At 30.1% G+C, this 19851-nt stretch overlaps 1 protein-coding gene across 7 annotated transcripts in view; it reads left to right on the top strand.

The window, feature by feature from the left end:
* Positions 1-19851, top strand: part of LOC129907618 (ATP-binding cassette subfamily G member 4) — a 217799-nt gene that overhangs the window by 185874 nt on the left and 12074 nt on the right. For 4 of the 7 annotated variants that reach the window (XM_055983912.1, XM_055983911.1, XM_055983913.1 and 1 more), the window contains 2 exons: positions 11568-11824; positions 13483-13939. The exons of 1 other annotated variant lie outside the window; for it this stretch is intronic. In XM_055983912.1, the coding sequence (XP_055839887.1) occupies positions 11568-11824; positions 13483-13827 (602 nt within the window). In that variant the 3' untranslated portion in view covers positions 13828-13939. Of the gene's footprint in view, positions 1-4132; positions 5014-11567; positions 11825-13468; positions 13940-19851 lie in introns of those variants that run through there. 2 more of the 7 variants (XM_055983915.1, XM_055983917.1) reach the window with 2 other exon arrangements.

A 19851-nucleotide genomic window follows, 5' to 3' on the forward strand; every position in this document is an offset into this window, starting at 1 on the left:
ATAGGCCAACTTTAGGGCTCTCAGAATTTAGTAACTTGTTCATCCCAAATCTTTACGGTTTTCAATTTAATGCAGTTTTTGTGAATTATCGAAAAATCTCGACTTTGCAACAGTATTTTGCTTCCTCCGGTCATAATTGATTTTTGTTTTTTACAATTCTTTCACTAAAACATTGCCTAATAATAAGAAATAATTATTTAATCAAAATATTTTTTATTTCATACGCCATTTTGCTGCAAATTAATTAACAGTTCCATGTTTTATAAAAACTCAATTACTTAATTTTTTTTTCAGAGCAACACACTGCAAAAAATTTGTATGGTGTGACACAGGTTAATTATTTTAAAAACTTGCCGTGTTATTGCACTTTTCAAAAATGTATAAAAGTTTCCAAACTTGATGTTAGAACAAAAGATATTACAATTTTAATGCAACAGAACAGGCCTTTTCAGAGAAAAATAACAAAGAAAAATAAACACATTTCCTCGACTGTTGTTTGTTTATTTCTTTTTGAATAAAAGCCTCGATTTTTGTTTGTTATTTTGCTCTAAAAACCCCTGTTTTTTTGCATTAAAATTGTAATATCTTTCGTTCTAATTTGAACTTTGGAAATTTTTATACATTTTTGAAAAGTGCAATAACACGGCAAGTTTTTAAAATAATAAACCAGTATCACACCATACAATTTTTTTTCGGGATGTTCCTCTCAAATAAAAGTAAGAAATTGAGTTTTTATAAAACATGGAACTGTTAATTAATTTGCAGCAAAATGGCGTATGAAATAAAAAATATTTTGATTAAATAATTATTTCTTATTATTACACCCAGAGAAAAAACGCATAGTAATTTTTAATCCGTTCTACATTGAATCAATGGTGAAAAATATATTCATTAATTTTCTAAAAAGTCGTCCTATGCTTAACTTACAGTTTGTCACATCAATTTTTATAAGTGAGATGGCACAGTGGTAAAGCACAAGCTTGTCAACCCAGGTATAGCAGGTTCGATCCCCAGCGGATGCCAGTTTTACTTTTTTTATTTTTTTAATGTGTGGACAACTTTGATTTAATGTGTGAACAACTTTGATTTAATGTGTGAACAACTTTGATTTAAAGTGTGCTACTTTGATTCAATCATTTTCCACTTTAGGCTAAAAATGTAGTGATTTTCAATTGATTCAAAGTGGTTTAGATTGATTTTACGTTGTTTTTTGGCTCAGTGTAGGCAATGTTTAAGTGAAAGAGTTGTAAAAAACAAAAATCAATTATGACCGTAGGAAGCAAAATACTGTTGCAAAGTCGAGATTTTTCGATAATTCACAAAAACTGCATTAAATTGAAAACCGTAAGGATTTGGGATGAACAAGTTACCAAATTCTGAGAGCCCTAAAGTTGGCCTATCTGCATATTTCGTTTGATCCATTACTTTTGGGACACCCTGTATAAACTATTTAGGAAATATTGAATCAGAATTGACTTAAAATAGCTTTAAAGATTCTCAAACTGTAAAACGATTATCATCGATTCGATTATCGTTTTCAAAATTACGGAATGACCCCCCTGTTTTTTTACTAACTTTCCTGTACTAATCATAAATATAGGAGATTTGTTCGATTTCCCATTTGCCGTAAATATATACGTATGTATTAATATATTTATATATATGTAGTGCTCTTCTTACACCACGCTGCCACCACCACGCTGCCGCCACATTATTGTCTGCCTCCGTTGTCGTTGTCGTCATTTGCCACTCCACGTTTCATCCAGTCACCACGTTGCTCCCGCCACCATCATCTTGCTAAAATAATTGCTGGTATATACCTACTTTTTATGATTTATATTCCATTCATCTTATCTTATATATACATATACATATATATATAAATCGATACCTTCCTAGAAGAATGTATTAAACGACATTCTCAAAATTTTTATAAACTTAAAACAAACTTGCTGTTCATTTATTTGTTGGTGGCCGATAAAATTTGTTTTAATATATTTCATTTGCATACATGCTAGGACACTAAAAACCAGAACGAAAACAAATAGCGCAATACACAGTACAGTGAAAATAAAAAAAATATTTTTCCCAGCACTGTCGCTTACTACATTCTTCCTGGGAAGTATCGATAGTATAATTAACTAAAATTTCAAAGAAATGGAACTACAATTACTACTTAGAATCATTTTTATTAATATTTTAAAATTTGATTGCATTATAAATTATAATCATTAACACTCTTCCGCAACCGGACCAAAAAATGACTTAGATGTTTTAAACTTGAATAAATCAACTTTTTCAATATGATTTTTCATAAAATATCTTAAAAAAATCCTAATAAATTATTTTAACTTCTTTTTAGTTTATTTTTCTCTTCTGAAAGCAGCGTATGCGGTAGAGTATTAATAAAATTTGAATAGAATGACTTTTTAAGGACTTTTAAGCGTTGGTTTTGATCATTTATAGCGTTTGATATACTAAATTGAGAAAAAATGAAACTAGCATTACCATCTACAATCATTTTCATTAGTATTAAAAAAAGTTAAGTTTTTTTGGCATCCGCAACAAAATTTTTTCATTGAAAAATATTCTAAGTCCCAAAAAAAGTTAAGTTTTTTTGGCTTCGAAAATTTTCTAAGTCCGCAACAAAATTTTTTGTATTGAATAATGTTCTAAGTCCCAAAAGTATGTTAAGTTTCTTTAGCATCGAAAATTTTCTAAGTCCAAACAAATTTGTTTGTCTTTGAAAAATATTCGAAGTCCCAAAAAAAAAAATTAATTTTTTTTGGGACTTCGAATATTTTTCAATGTAAATTTTTTTTTGGGACTAAGAATATTTTTCAATGCAAAAAATTTTGTAGGGGACTTAGAAAATTTTCGATGCCAAAAAAACTTTACATACTTTTGAGACTTAGAATTTTTTTCAATGAAATTTTTTTTTGAAAATTTCTTTGTACTGATAAGTACTGATAAGTAGAGTATTAATAAAATTTGAATAGAATGACTTTTTAAGGACTTTTAAGCGTTGGTTTTGATCATTTATAGCGTTTGATATACTAAATTGAGAAAAAATGAAACTAGCATTACCATCTACAATCATTTTCATTAGTATTTTGAAATTAACTTGCATATTATCATTAACACTCTACCGCAACCGGACCAAAAATTGTAATAGATTTAAACTTGAATAAATTAACTTTTTCAATATTATTTTTCATAAAATATCTTGAAAAAATCCTAATAAATTATTTGAACTTCGTTTTTAGTTTATTTTTCTCTTCTAAAAGCAGCGTATGCGGTAGAGTATTAATAAAATTTGAATAGAATGACTTTTTAAGGACTTTTAAGCGTTGGTTTTGATCATTTATAGCGTTTGATATACTAAATTGAGAAAAAATGAAACTAGCATTACCATCTACAATCATTTTCATTAGTATTAAAAAAAGTTAAGTTTTTTTGGCATCCGCAACAAAATTTTTTCATTGAAAAATATTCTAAGTCCCAAAAAAAGTTAAGTTTTCTTGGCTTCGAAAATTTTCTAAGTCCGCAACAAAATTTTTTGTATTGAAAAATGTTCTAAGTCCCAAAAGTATGTTAAGTTTCTTTAGCATCGAAAATTTTCTAAGTCCAAACAAATTTGTTTGTCTTTGAAAAATATTCGAAGTCCCAAAAAAAAAAATTAATTTTTTTTGGGACTTCGAATATTTTTCAATGTAAATTTTTTTTTGGGACTTAGAATATTTTTCAATGCAAAAAATTTTGTAGGGGACTTAGAAAATTTTCGATGCCAAAAAAACTTTACATACTTTTGAGACTTAGAATTTTTTTCAATGAAATTTTTTTTGAAAATTTCTTTGTACTGATAACCGTGTCAATAAAAAAAATTTACAACAGGTTCTAAACGAAATTATAACAGCAGATCCATATAAAAGTTCGTGCTTAGTTTAAATATTTTTAAGTACAATTTGTAGTTATTTTTTTACTATACCAATTGATTAGTAAAAATAAATTTATACTTAAAAATAAACTGTCATAGATTTTAGTATATGTAGCTATAAATATATAATTATTGTATCAAATTATTGTTTAAAGCCTTACTGATTTTGGTATTTCTGTGGTTGACTTTTTTCAGACTATAAAGATGCGGCATTACTTTGGACTCTGCATGGATACTTTGTACCTTTCCAAAAAGTTATAAGAAAAGACAAAGATGGTGGAAAACACGTAATACGACATACCATCAAGGACTCGCAGTATTCATTCGTTTGGTTAGGCAACACAATTCAAGCTAAAGAAGACCATATTGCCTTCCTCAACAAAATGGGTGAGAATATCCACCCACCAAATAAAAAATGTATGTATGTACAAATGCTCTAGTTTTGGTAAATGAGATCATAAAATCTCAATTCTTATATTATTTTGATTCAAATTTTCCTTAATTTCACTATTTATAATTTGTTTCACTTTTTTATCCGAAGATAAATCTACAAAATAATGTACCTAGGTAATAAAATTTTTCCTGCCATTCACTTGGTTTATTTGAACAATAAAAGAGTTAATGTAAATGTAAACACTTCTTTAATTTAACCTTGAACATTTCAGAAAGGAGAAGATTAGAGATGAAAAACCGAATGTACAGGTTTGTAAAAATTGAAAACGGCGATTCACATTAATTTTTCTTTCTTTTTCACAGATCTCGACCTAATAAATTTAGAAAGCTAAACTTTCATGACTTCTTTGTTGGTCAGTTGATTTTTTTAATTTCTTGAAAAGAGATGAGAGATGAAAAATGAAATTTGTACAAAAAAAATTGATTTCATTCGAATTCACAATGTTTTTCGAGCACTTATGACGGTGCAAGAGTTACGGAACGTAGGCCTGTGTTCATAAAATTAATGAACGCGTTCGTTTAATTAATGAACACGTTCATTAATTTAATGAACGCATTCATTAATTTAATGAACACATTCATTAATTTTATGCACGACTTTTTTTTATTTTTATGAATGGTTCATTATTTTAATGAACGTGTTCATTAATTCTATGAACGGATATTTTTATTTTTTAGAACGGTTCATTAGTTCAATGAATCCGTTCATTAATTTAATGAACGCATTTATTTTTTTTTATGAACGTATTCATAAAATCAATGAACACTGTTAATTGTTTCTACGAACGCGTTAATTGTTTTAATGAACGATTCATTAAAATATCTTCGAAATTTCAAGTTCGAAATTTTATAAATGAAATTATGTATGGTTCATTGAATTAATGAACGTCCATTGATTTTAATGAACGGCCGTTCATTATCTATATGAACAGGATCATTGGACAAATAATAATGAACGATACATTAATAGAATGAATATTTTCATTAATTCCATAATATAACTTTATATGAACTTTTTATTTGCTATAGCTTCCAGAATTGAAAAAATCTAACCTTATAAAAGCAAAATTGTTAGTTAGGCAATATCTTATAATGAGGGTTACATACTAACAATCATATTAATTTGATCCTTTCATCACAAACTGCACATTTATTTTTCATATTTTTACTTTTGAACATCACTCCTTCAAAATATTAATTTGTATGAAAATTCAATGAAAAATAAAATAAAAGCAAGCAATTTAAGTTTTGCATGAAAATTCAATATTCCATGGTAAATATAATTCATTTTTTGATTATTTTTGATTCTCATACGATATATAAAATATATATGCGGTTCAAAAAAATGCAAAAATTTTCCATGTGCTGCAATGGTACCATTTCAAAAGTGTTCTTTCTCGCAAAAAAAAAAACTCCCTTTGACCTGAAATTTTTTGATGAACATATTTGATTATATTTTTCTATGGTATATGAAACCTCCACAAGAAATTTTATCAACCTACCACTTTTTTTCAAGGAGTACTTGGTAATATTCTGACTCTTGCTCTTTGAGCAAAAGACAATTCATAATAAAGACAATTCATTCATAAAGAGTCCAATAACTTTTTACATGATGGTCGAGACATTTTGGTATTGATTTTATTCGAAAATCTTAGAAAATACTTCGAAAACATGTTTCATATTATATTAATACAAATTTTTCTTTGCCTTTACTATTATATGCAACAAATCGAGTGCAACAAAAAGAATCTTGTATCTACTCTTCCGGATGGAATACAAGGTGGCCCAATATCTCAAGATAACTCTTATATTGAGTACCACCAACGATGTTAATTTCATGCTTTTATCACAAACTGCATGATTGAACTCTTTTTTAATGCTAAGCCGCCTCACTATTAAGACTGTGGATCTCAATACAAAATGGATTGATTAAGTAAACTGCCTCAATTAACCCTTTCTGACCCAGTGTTACACTCATGTAACATATATTTAAAAATTCGTAAAAAATATTCCATTAAATATTTTTTTAAGTTTCGATGGCTTAATTGAAAGATAATAATGCCTAGTTACTGGATTAGTACAAAAATCTAGTCAAATATCATACTTCTTTATATTTTTTTTATCGAAAAAGGGACTGAAATTCACATTTTTGTTTTGTTTGCAAAATTTTTGTTTTTTTATATATAGTCATAATTTTGAAAAAAGATATAAAAATTGTTCATCCATAAAGTGTTTTCTTTTTTGGCTTAGAAGAAGTTACATACATTTTTGTTCTATAAAAAAATATTTTCTCAGTTGTCCGACTTTTTTTGGTGGTCATAGGCAGTGCAAATTACTTACATGTAACATGAGAGTAACACATTAGTTTTGCTATTTATTATTTTGGAAAATAATTGTTTGCTATTCATATTTCTTAGTTGAGAGTTTTTAACACGATAATACTGAAAAAACATTTTTTAATATTGATTTTCATAGTTTGGGTTCGAGAGAGTTAATTCCTGATCAAACACTAAAAACCATATGCTTTTATGCCTTATAGGTTATAATTTTTGAGAAAATTGAAAAACAAGAAAACAAGTTTTTTATGAGATTTTTAATTTTTTAACTGTTTTCGATAAATTTGGCATTACATTGGCACCATTAAAAAGGTTTTCGATATATATTATATACATAGAGTAAGTTGAGAGCTTTGTGTACCTCAAAGAAAAACAATAGGTACCTTGCCAGGCAGGCGCGAATGTCAATAGCTTTTATTATCTATAAAGTACTTTGCCTGGCCCGCTTCGCGGGTTCTCAGGATTTAAACTTTTCTTTTTGGGTCCTCTCGTTGCTCCGCTTAGGGTTTGTATAGTCGTCCGGCAGGCGCCAATGTAAACAGTTTTTTAGGTAAACAAAACAGTACCTTGCCTTCGCGGGTTCTCAGGATTTAAACTTTACTTTTTGGACCCTCTGTCCCGCTCACGCAACTTCGTTCCTCCGCTTAGGATATGTAAAGTCGTCTGGTAGGCGCCAATGTCAGCAGTTTTTTTGGTAAACAGTAACTTGCAGCTTCGCGGGTTCTCAGGATCTTAACTTTAGTTATTGGATCCTCTGTCCCGCTCACGCAACTTCGTTGCTCCGCTTATAGTAGGAGATCTCGCCATAGGACGACCTACCCTCATCGTTATACCAGTTAAGAGTTATATTTTCTGAAAGGTAGTGTCTAAGGAAATAAATTGCACATGGGTTGCCTAGCGATTTCCGTCAAGGCATAGGGTTGCCAGGCCTTAAAGTTTATTTTTCCGTATTTTTGAATACGCGACCCTGCTTATATGGCAAGCCAAAGAGTTATAAAAAAAATATTATGTCATAGGACATTTAATTTGAAAATTTTAATTTTCAGGATTTTTTAAAATTTGAAGTTTGAGTAGGGTAAACAAAGGTGAATTTAGAAAATGGGCAAAAATCTATTTTCTAAACAAAACGTGATAGAAATAAAATTAAAATTGGAATCGATAGATATTATAAAAATATGAAAGCCACACATACAAATAATAAATGTAAAAAAATCTACAACTCGAGATATAGTCTTTTTTAAGTCATGACACTCCAATTCGATATTTGAGAAATAATTCACCAAAAATCAGAATGAAAGATTTTTTAAATAATTTTTATTTGATAAGTTAGAAAAAATAAAATAACTTGACACGTATCTGTCAAATTTTTAATTTAACTTACCGTTTTCGCGGAGGGGTTTTTTGAAAAGGTACTTATTTTCGTATTTCAATATATTAAAGGAAAAAATCCCGTCATAGGACGACCTATCCACATCTTTATACCATTTGAAAGCTATATTTTCCTAAGGGTAGTGTCTAAAGAAACAGTTTGCACCTGGGTTGCCTGGCGACATCCTGTCAAGGCATAGGGTTGCCTTGACAGGCAACCCTATGTTCATACCCTATGCCTTGACAGGATATCGCTAGACAACCCATGTGCAATTTATTTCCTTAGACACTACCTTTCAGAAAATATAACTCTCAACTGGTACCTATAACGAGAGGGTAGGTCGTCCTATGGGGGGATCTTAGACTATTAGGGTATGTATGGTCGTATTGCAGGCGCCAATGTCAACAGTTTTTTAAGGTAAACCGTACCTTTCCTGGCCCGCTTCGCGGGTTCTCAGGATCTTAACTTTATTTTTTGGCCCCTGTCCCGCTCACGCAACTTCGTTGCTGAGCTTAGGGTATCTAAAATTCCAGGCAGGCGCCAATGCCAACATCGTTTTATTAAAAGTATTTTGCCTGGTCCCCTTCACCAGAAAAGTAACAATAACATCATTAAAACACGTGCAATAAAATTCCTTCTTAAAAAAAAAGTAGTTTTCTAACAAATAGTTTTTAGCATTTGATTACACTGAACCAAGTCCTTACGTAAATACAACGAAAAAATTCGTTAAGCCAACAAAAATTTAATTAATTTTCAGCCGATGAAAAATTTAATTGGCTCAACGAAATGGTTTTCATACGTTAATGAAGAACTTCATCAATTAACCAAAACTTTCGTATTTTAATGAAATTTTTGATCGAGAATTAATGAATTTATACATCACTTTACGAATTTTTTTCATCAATTAACTTTAATTTTTCGTAAATTTTAATTAAATTACGAAATTACTTTTCGTTGTATTAATTATTCTTTTAGTAGATTATTCTTACATTCTTTTCGTAGAATTACGAATTTTTCGTTAACCTACGAATTTTTTCATTCATTTTTCTTCTTATATTTAATTGGACTTGTTTAATCATTGATTTAATATAGCTTTTTATGGCCTTTAGTCCAAACAAAAAATTGGCGTTTGTCCCGGTGGAACTCACTTGCACTCATCAGTTGACTGACTTATCGTGAGACACCTTGTCAATACGCAAATATTGTTAATATTCAGCTCAACTTACATAGATTTTAAAACAAAAACCTAATGTGAACTATATCCAGCAAGATTAATGGTCCTATTCTGTTATTCGACTCACGTGAAAGTCTTAAATAAGAAGCCTTTAAATGGTGGTTAAAATTAAATTTAAGCAATTTTTTTTTCCTTAGAATTTCTAAGATAGCTGGACACATCGCTTTGCTTTCGAAAAGTTGAGATTTTTCAAAGCCTGTTTGACGTGATAAAGGAATGAAATCTTTCGATTCACGTGAATCGAATAGCAGAATAGGGCTGTAAGTTTTTCATCATTAAAACAGAATGCACCCCAGTCTAGGTTTTTTTTTTTTTTGTAAGGTAACGATTTTTTTTCGTTAAATGATGTATTTTTTCATAAGCCGATGAAGAATTTTAATAAGACAATTATTTATTTTCATAAACTTATAAAGGTTTTCGTTAGTTAATGTTGAATTTCATAAGTTAATGAATTTTTTCGTTACTTAATTAAAATTTTGTAAGCTAAATATCTTATTTTTATTCTTTAAAATGAGTATGAAATTTTTCGTTAAGTGATGAATCTTTTCATTAAATTGGATTTTTTGGCACTAAATAGGGAGAAAAAGTGTATGAAACGTTTTCATTAATTTATGAAGGTTTTCATATTACGAAAAATTACATATTTTTGTTGAGCCAACGAAAGTTTCGTTGGGCCAACGAAAATGTAGTGTATGAAACGATTTTCGTAATTTTACGAAATTTATTATTTTCAGTGTAGAAACCAATTAAGGCAATTTATTTTACTAGAAAATTTTATATTGAAATCCACAGTCCTCAACAAAAATTGTATTAAATGTAATTTTTTAACATTTTTTCCCAAATTTTAACTTTGAAATCGATTATTTAAAAAACTATTGATTGAAATAACTTGATTTAAAAAATAAAATAAAGTGTAATATTTTGGCTTTTGAAAAATGTATCATTCATAACTGTTGGTGTTGCCGTCATTTTTAAATATTTTTTTTTTATTTTTTTATTTTGAGTCATTTTTTAGAAAATTGTCCCTCCCTCCTAAACGGGGGGAGATAGAGGGGGGCTCCTATAGTAAAAAATGCTCGTACAGTAGATGACGGATATAAGAAAGTCTCATATAAGAAAAACACGCATATAAGACAGACATTTCAAAACACCATGCACATTCTCATTAAATTGGGTGTTAAATTTATCTCATATAAGAAAAACGTTTAAAAGAAAAACACTGATATAAGAAACCTATTCTGATATAAAATCTCATTCACTACATAGAAATTTAAACGTCTATAAGAAAGTCTCCAGTATATAAACATGCAAATGATGCAAAGTGTAATTCCATAAAATTTCTAAATCCAGCCTCATTGAGTTGCCAAAAAATTGACAAACTGAGGATGAGCAAGAAAGAAAAAAACGCCCACACATTGTTTGTGTTCGTTTGTTGTGGTTCAAAAATGTCATCTAAGAAAAGAAATACATTTTCTATAAAAACGAAACAAATATGCTATGACTTATAATAGAAATTTTATTTCTTATATGCAATTTGTATTTACATAAGAAAATTTCTTTCTTATATATATTTTATTTATATAAGAAATTTTCTTTCTCATATACACTTTTTTTCTATAAGAAAACACGGATATAAGAAAGGAATTCTCTGGTTTTTTGGACTTTCTTATATCCGTCATCTACTGTATTTAACTCCCCTACAAAAATCCGTTACTAATTTTCACCGCCTTAGTTAACGTACTATCTCCACCCAAACACATTCCATGAAAAAATTTTGTCATAAGGTAATTTTGAATAAAATAACAAATTAGGAAACGTTCCTTCATAGCCTTTTCCGGGATTTGTAACCAATTTACAACAATAGAATTCACGAACAAATCGGTTGAATAAGTTAATTGGATGAAAATAAACTGTTATATTATGAGATTTAGAAAATCAATTGAACGTGAAATGAAGCATCGATGAGATATGTAATTAATTTATGACTCACAAGTCGGCGATTTGGAAAAAAAAATTGAAAACTACGACGATCTGCAAGGAATGCCTTGCAAAATAAGGAAAATGATGTGACAATATCATTTGTAAAACGCTAAAAAGCCTATTATAGGCTCAATAACTTTGATTTCTAGCGATTCGCAACTCATAATAGGGCCATATACAATTGCAATTCTATTTTCATACATACATATGTACCCTTTATTTTAAATATATTAAGCTGGCACATATTTTATATTTTAGTTCCCTTAGAGTTTCCAATTGTGACTAGAGAGCATTTTAATAGATGGTATTCACTACGTGCCTACTACATAGCATTTACGCTTGCAGACATTCCTATTCAAATTATATGCACATCAGTGTTTATTGTGATTTCTTATACTCTTACTGGTCAGCCTATAGATATAACACGAATATCACTTTTTGGATTGATCACGTTTTTAACTGCTTTGGTTGCTCAAAGTATTGGACTTGCTGTTGGAGCTTCTCTTAGTATAAAGGTAATAATAACAATATATATTATATTTGTATATATATACTAGGGTGGGTCAAAAAAATCGAAATTCTTGTTTTTGATTTGGTACTCCGAAAAATCGATTGCTAGACACCTCTAGAATATACACACCAAATATGAGCTCTTAACATTAATGGGAAGGTCCTCCGCTTTTAAATTTTCCATTTTTGCATCAAGCTTCTACAAAAAAAAATTATTTTTTTTATAAATCGACGTTTTTGCAAATTTCTTTGCTTATTCTTGTAGGAAATTGAACGCTCTACAAAAAAGACTTCATACTCTTTTTTCGTTTATCTAACCGTTTAGTAGATATTTGAGATCCAAAAATCGAGAAAATCTTTAAAAATTCGTTTTTTTGTTCATAATTTTGTAACAAATTGAAAAGTTATAATAATCAAACGCGCATGACATATTCTTGTAGGAAACAGATTGCTCCACAAAAAAGGTCTTAATAATTTTTTTCAATAATCTTACCATTCTAAAGATATTCGAGGTCAAAGTTAAAAAAAAAATATGAAAACATTTTTTACTTTTCAAAATTTTCTAATTCACTGAAAATTCAATATTTTCAAATTAGCAAGATGTTTTCTTGTAGGGACTTAAACGTTCTATAAAAAGTTTCTTGGCAGCAAATTAATTGCTTTAACCGTTAAGAAGATTGCTAGACACCTCTAGCATATACTCACCAAATATGAGCTCTTTATCTTAATGGGAAGTTCCTCCGCTTTTCAATTTTCCATTTTTACATTAAGCTTCTACCAAAAAAAAAAATAATTTTTTTATTAATTGACTTTTTAGCCAATTTTTTTACATATTCTTTTAGAAAATTGAAAGCTCTACAAAAAAGGTTAAATACACTTTTTTGAATTATCTAACCGTTTAGTAGATATTTGAGGTCCAAAAATCGAGAAAATATTTAAAAATTCGTTTTTTGTTCTTAATTTTGTAACAAATTGAAAAATTATAATAATCAAACGTGCATGACATATTCTTGTAGGAAACAGATTGTTCCACAAGAAAGGTCTTAATAATTTTCTTCAATAATCTAACCATTCTAAAGATATTCGAGGTCAAAGTTAAAAAAAAATATGAAAACATTTTTTATTTTTCAAAATTTTCCAATTCACTGAAAATTCAATATTTTCAAATTAGCAAGATGTTTTCTTCTAGGGGCTTAAACGTTATATAAAAAGTTTCTTGGCAGCAAATTAATTGCTTTAACCGTTAAGAAGATATTCGTATCCAAACCAATGCCCACTGATTTCAATAGTTTTCTTATGACAAGTATGCATTGTGATTTGGACCTCAAATATCTACTAAACGGTTAGATAATTCAAAAAAGTGTATTTAACCTTTTTTGTAGAGCGTTTAGTTTTCTACAAGAATATGTAAAAAAATTGGCTAAAAAGTCAATTAATATAAAAATTATTTTTTTTTGTAGAAGCTTGATGTAAAAATTGAAAATTGAAAAGCGGAGGACCTTCCCATTAAGATAAAGAGCTCATGTTTGGTGAGTATATGCTAGAGTTGTCTAGCAATCGAGTTTTCGAAGTACCAAATTAAAAAAACCAATTTCCATTTTTTTGACCCACCCTAATATATACATATGTTCTTATTTCAAATTAAAAAGGTATTATTTTTTAGTATGGAGCAATACTTGGACCGCTATTTATATGTCCATTTTTGGCGTTTTCTGGCTTTTTTCTGCGGCAGAACGATGCTCAAGAATGGCTCAAATGGATTTTTAGCATATCATTTCTTAAATACGGTCTTGAAGGAGCTTCGTTGGCTATTTTCGGATTCAATCGACCAAAAATGGATTGCCATAAAATATATTGTCATTATGCTAGACCAAAAACATTTTTAAAAAATATTGGAATGGAAAATGGAAACTTTGGAACTGCCGCAATATTCTTGTTAGTTCTGTTTCTTGGGCTTAGAATACTCGCGTTTTATATAATATCATTTAGAATAAGAATATTTCGTTAAACAAAAATCGCTTTTATAAATTATTTAACACAAAAATATAATTTTTGTCATAAGTTACAACTGTCAATCTACTACATTATTGAAAATAAAGAGAATTGTTAGTCAGTCAATAGTCGTCTTTAAAGGATTGGGGGCAAAATCCCGAAAATCGAAATCCCGAAAACCCAAAATCCCGAAAACCCTGAATCCTGAAAACCCAGAATCCCGAAAACCCAAAATCCCGAAAACCCAGAATCCCGAAAACCCAGAATCCCGAAAACCCGAAATCCCAATTTGCGCAAATTTTTCATTTTATATAATTTTTCGGGATTTCGTTTACGAAAACAATCCTAAGTGTGAAATTAAGGTGTTAATACGTAAAAAACAATATAAGTGTATGATTCCGTTAGTATCTCTTTTTTACATGCTTTCATGTTCTTATTGTTCGTTCAGCAGTTTTTTGTTATGATTGAGTAAAGTTGGAAAGATCGTTGAACTAAATCAAAAGAATTATGAGTCTTAATATTTAACTTATAATAAATTGTATGTTTAAAATGTTTTGTAATTGGTTTTAATTTTATGTTTCAGTTCAAATTTCAGTGAAACACAAGTTCTGTTTTATTTTCGGAATTTTGGCCTTTCTGGATTTTGGGTTTTCGGGATTTTGGTTTTTCGGGATTCTGGGTTTTCAGGATTTTGGGTTTTCGGGATTTTGGTCTTAATTTTGGTCTTTCTGGATTTTGGATTTCGGGATTCTGTCCGTCTCCCGTCTTTAAATTAACATCTACTTATATTATATTAATTGGCGACGAGAAAAGTCTTAGCTTTTTACATTACAACTAAATTAAATAAAAGTTAAGATATGGCACAAAATCAAGTAGTGCAAACGGTATTAAATTTTGACTCATTTAACTATAAAGTTGCATCTTGGGTTTGTCTTGCTAGAACTTCATCAGTACGGGGGAGAGAGTGAAAAAGCTACCATTAATAAACTTCATGAAAAACACAAGGTAAAACGGAATAACAAAAAGTACGGTAAAAACAATAAAACTAATGGTAAGAACAATGAAACAAAAAATGTTATCGCTGTGGCATGACATAACATACGGCATATCAATATTCACAAAAAGAAACCGTTTGTAATTTCTGTAAAAAAAAAACGCCACCTACAAAAAGTGTGCTTTAAAACAAAAAAACAATTAAACAAATAGAAGAGGAAATTACAGGTACGCTTATGGCGGAGGAGCTTTTCCATATTGGAGACAACAGCAGTGGATTAAACGACAGAGCAAAGATATGTTGTAAGTTGAAAGTTAACAAGAATTTTATTAATTTTGAAATCGACGCAGGTGCTCCGGTGACGCTTACACTGGTCGGCAACGAAAATGGAGCTTGAACCAAACCATACTTTTCTAAAGGACTTTTGTGTGGTGATTCCGAATCTGAAGTCAAAATTTCACTGGCACGTCAAGTTTTCGAAATATTTAAATATTTAATTTTTAAAATTCTCGGATTAGCCGCGTTTTTTATAAACAAAGAAAGTACTTTTGTACTCACCCCGAACGTTTCGCATCAAATTTCATTGAGCGTGGTCACCGGGAAACTGCCATAAAATGTTAAAATTGGTTAGATCGGCTCCGCAAGTTGTATTTGTGTGTAGGCCGTTCTAACTCTGGTTGTTCTTGTTGTTGTTGGGGTTCTTCTTGAGTTTGAATTTGTTGGGAGCAAACAATGCTCACTACATCACGGGGTGTTATCACTTCAACTTGGGATGACCGTGAGGTGTTGATGACGGTATCCCATGAACGCGAAAGTTTAAAACTATCGTCACGATTGAAGTTTTTGTGGCGTTTTATTTCAATCGCCTCGCGTACCAGCCGTGCAATGTAGTGCGACTCTTGAGCTAACACCTTCGCTTGGTCGAAGTGTATCCAGTGGTGTTCGTCTTGATTGTCCAATAAGTGCTCGCAAATTGCCGATTTTTCCCGTTGGCTTTTGCTAACCGCACTTATGTGCTCTTTTAAGCGAGTGGCAATGCTTCTTTGTGTTTGTCCAACGTAACACGACCCACAGCTACATGGAACAGCATACACGCCTGGTGTTTGCAAAGGAAATTGGTCCTTTGGTGACTGGAGATAGTTTTTTATCTTTTTTGGTGGCATAAATATGGATTTTACTCCATATCTTTTTAATACCTTGCCAACTCTATCTGTCACCCGTCAATTTTTGCCTGAGTACAAAAGTACTTTCTTTGTTTATAAAAAACGCGGCTAATCCGAGAATTTTAAAAATTATGTCTGTAGGAAACCGTGAAAGCCTTAAAAGTTATATATTTAAATATTAACAAGTCAAAAACGCGTTTTTGTGGTACTTTTCGCGTTGAATTTCATCACCGTTATTTTTTTTTTTTTCGCAAAACTACATAGGTATGCAATATTCAAAAGCAATATTTTATCGTCTTAAATACGTTTATTTTTATTTTCAAAATTATGTTTCTCTAAAAGATATTTGGTATAGAAAGGTATGATATCTCAAAATCTGGGTGGTTAAGGTATCTTATGGTTTTTGAAGCAGATTTGAAGTAAATTTCAGTTTTCGACTCCTGATTCGGTTGAAAAAACAGCAAAATATTACGGAAAAATAATATTTATAGATAAAATGTCAAAAAACATTTCATTTAAAAATAGTTTTTTGGACTTTATAGCTGAAATTATGATGAGCAGAGCTCAAAAACTAGACGTGATGGAAAAAATCTGCAAACTGTTTTGAATTCAGCACACTCAAGTTTATTAAAATCACCTTACAGAGTTCTTGCTCTCTACTTTTTTTGTTTTGCCGACCAGTGTTATCAGTTTGATGGATGCAAAAAAGGTTTTTTCAAAACTAAAAGTAATTGCAAGTGACACCGAGCTATACAATTACTGTAAGACGCCTTTGGATTGTGCAGCCTATATCTGGGGTTACGTGACAACAGACATCCAAAGTCCTCCTGTGAAGATTTACATTGGGTGTGTTTGTTATTACCACCGGTCTTAACTGGACAAAAAAAAACGCAGTCGGGGCTAAGCAATTTACATGTTAAATGCAACAACACTTTAACCCCTTGGGCTTAGTTGCTTAGCCCGGGGAATTCTCTGGGCTTAACTTTTTCAACAGATTTAAATCTGTGCTACCAAGTTAACTTGTTCGTAAAATGTTTAGAATTTGTTTAAAAACATCAAAACTGATGTTTGGAATGACAATTATTATTTTAAATATTTATTAATATTTTCCTGAAGCTCGCACTGTGTTTAACATATTAAGGGTATTTAACTCCCTTTAGTGCGCGTAAATTAATTAAAAAAAAAAAAAAAGATAGTAAAACTTTTTTTTTTCAAAAACACACAAGAAAACCCAAAAGCGAAAAATATGACAACTCTATATTTTTTTGTGTCAGCTGATTTCGGAACATTTAATATGCAGTGCTGGCAATTTTTCTCGGTAAGCCCCGAGGCGTTTTTTTTATCCAGTTAAGACCGGTGGTAATAAAAAACACACCTATTGTTCGCTCTGATCATAGGGCATAGGCCATTGCAGGGATGAGAATGGCTGCGTAAAATAAAGTTGGATATGACGAAAATCTTGACCAATCAATTGCATGCAACAGGTGAAGTCCATCAAATTTATTTATTTAGCTACAAATTTACAAATTAATTAGCTTTGATGTCGTAAAATTTTATATAATTCCTGTTTTACACAATACTTTGACATATTAAAATCAATTACATTAAAATAATTATTAAAAGCTGTACACGCAGCAAACAAAGGTTCATGAGCAAGAGCAAGTTTTTTTTTTCCAATAAATAGAAAAGAACAGAAAGAAAGAGTTATCAGCACCAGCTTACGCAATGGCATTCTTTTGAACTGAGTTTGTATGTGTGCGTGATTAATGGAATTTCCAAAGTAAAAAAGCTAAAACAGACACTTTTTCAACAATTTATATTAAAAATGCTGTGAGCAAAAATATATATATTCTTTTGAAACTGATTTGAAATATAATGAAAAAAAAAATAATAAAAATAAATTGTGGGTGGATTGAATTAATGATAATTTGACCAATTATTTGAACTATTAATGTTTATGTTGAATCGGGCTTTTTTGGTCACTCCCTTTTATATGCAAATAAAAATCTTTATTTCATACTTTCTCCCTACGTTTCGTCGTAATTTCTCGACTTCTTCAGAGGTATTTTATTAAATCTGTTAAATAATATATTGAAAACTTTTTACACTATTACAAAAATTGTTTAAACTTACATGAAAATATTATTTTGTTACATTTATTAGTTGACAGATAATTAATAATTAAAAACTTTTGAATATTCTAAAATAAAAATATAAATCATTGACATTTAATAAATAAAAGTTAAAATAAAAAATAAAAACATACATCACAGCAATTACGAAAAACTAAATGAAAAACAATTTGAATTTAAATTTGAATTATAACAGAAAATATAAAAACAATAAAAACAATACTACACATGAACAATTTTCCAAACTACTTAATAAATAATCTAATTAACAAAAACATAAATAAAACTAATCAAAATAAAAATTCTCAACAAAATCCAGACGTTGGCAACACTATGCGATACTATGGTATTTCATACATTCCAAACTTAACGGACAAGAGAAACTTAAATAAAATAATAAATAAAGAGAATGGGCGCATTCACAAACCTAGGTGCTACGTAGTCGAGTTTCAACTAGCTTTTGGAATGCGAATTTGCACTACAAAGCTAGGTGACAGATGCAATAAAAAAAATGTGTTTTGAGTGGTTTAAATGGCTTTTTTTCTTTGAAATTCCTCAATTTCCTGATTTATATTCACATACTACACAATTAATTTTATTTTATATGCTTTTTTCATCAATTCCACCAAATTTAAAATTCAAATAGAATTTGTTTCCATCAAACAGCTGACTGAGAAATGTCAGCTAGCTTTGAAGCTGAAAATTTTTCACCTACGTCGGAGGGGAAATTTCAACTAATTTCTTAGCTATTTTCAGCCAATCAGAACGAGTCGCTACGTAGCACCTAGGTTTGTGAATGCGCCCAATGTGACATTCGCTCACAAATCAAACACAACAATAAAACAATTATTCACCAACACAAAAAGCAAAATAGAAAAAGAACAACAACATGACATAATTTATAAAATTGGGTGCAGCGGCAAGGAGGGGGAGTCGTGCAATCTGATCTTCATTGGGTCAACAAAGAGATCATTGGAGACGAGACTAATCGAACACAAAGCGGATATTCTGAACAAAAGAGAATCTACTGGCAAAGATTATAAAATACAAAGATGTCGCATCCCATACAAATTATCGGAACCCCAAATTTTTCGGGTGGTACTGGTACGTGATATGGCGTACCACAACATGTTGCTAGTAGGAAAATGTTGCGAGAGAGAGCGGAATTCCTTAAAAAATTGGAATCTCTTAAAAAAATTACTTTGACGTTTGACCTTCTAAGGTTTATTTCTTTTTTTGTTCTTATGTGTTCTTTTATGAAGCGAATGCTCCTTGTGGCAGAGGTGATGGTATTTTTTTGTCTTTTTTCTGTTCTTCTGCTGAAGTATTTCCTATTCTAAGGATTTTATTTATTTTGTAGTTTTTTCCCTTGTTTTGATTTTTTTTTGTAAACTTTGCGTTGAAGACTTTTTACAAAAGTCGAGGGTAGTTTTCTGTTTTGATTTTAATTTACAATTTTGTTTTCTCTTTCTGTATGATCGTGATGCACAGGCGCATCGCTTTCAGGTGTACACACATAATACGTAGGTATTTTTTTTTCCGTTTGCTACGGCAATCTTCCTTGGAATTGCAATTTGTATTTTTTTGTTGAAATAGGTATACATATTTTCTTGGTTTGTTGTGAGCTTTGGTACCGTAACATGGGGTTACTTTGCCCCGGCGGGGGTAACTTTGCTCCACTGACGAAAAAAGTTAGTTTCTTGATTCACGCTCAGAAATGTTAGATTCTCTATATCGAAGCTACTGTAATA

Source organism: Episyrphus balteatus, chromosome 1 (genome assembly GCF_945859705.1).
Source record: "Episyrphus balteatus chromosome 1, idEpiBalt1.1, whole genome shotgun sequence".
Classification (NCBI taxonomy): domain Eukaryota; kingdom Metazoa; phylum Arthropoda; class Insecta; order Diptera; family Syrphidae; genus Episyrphus; species Episyrphus balteatus.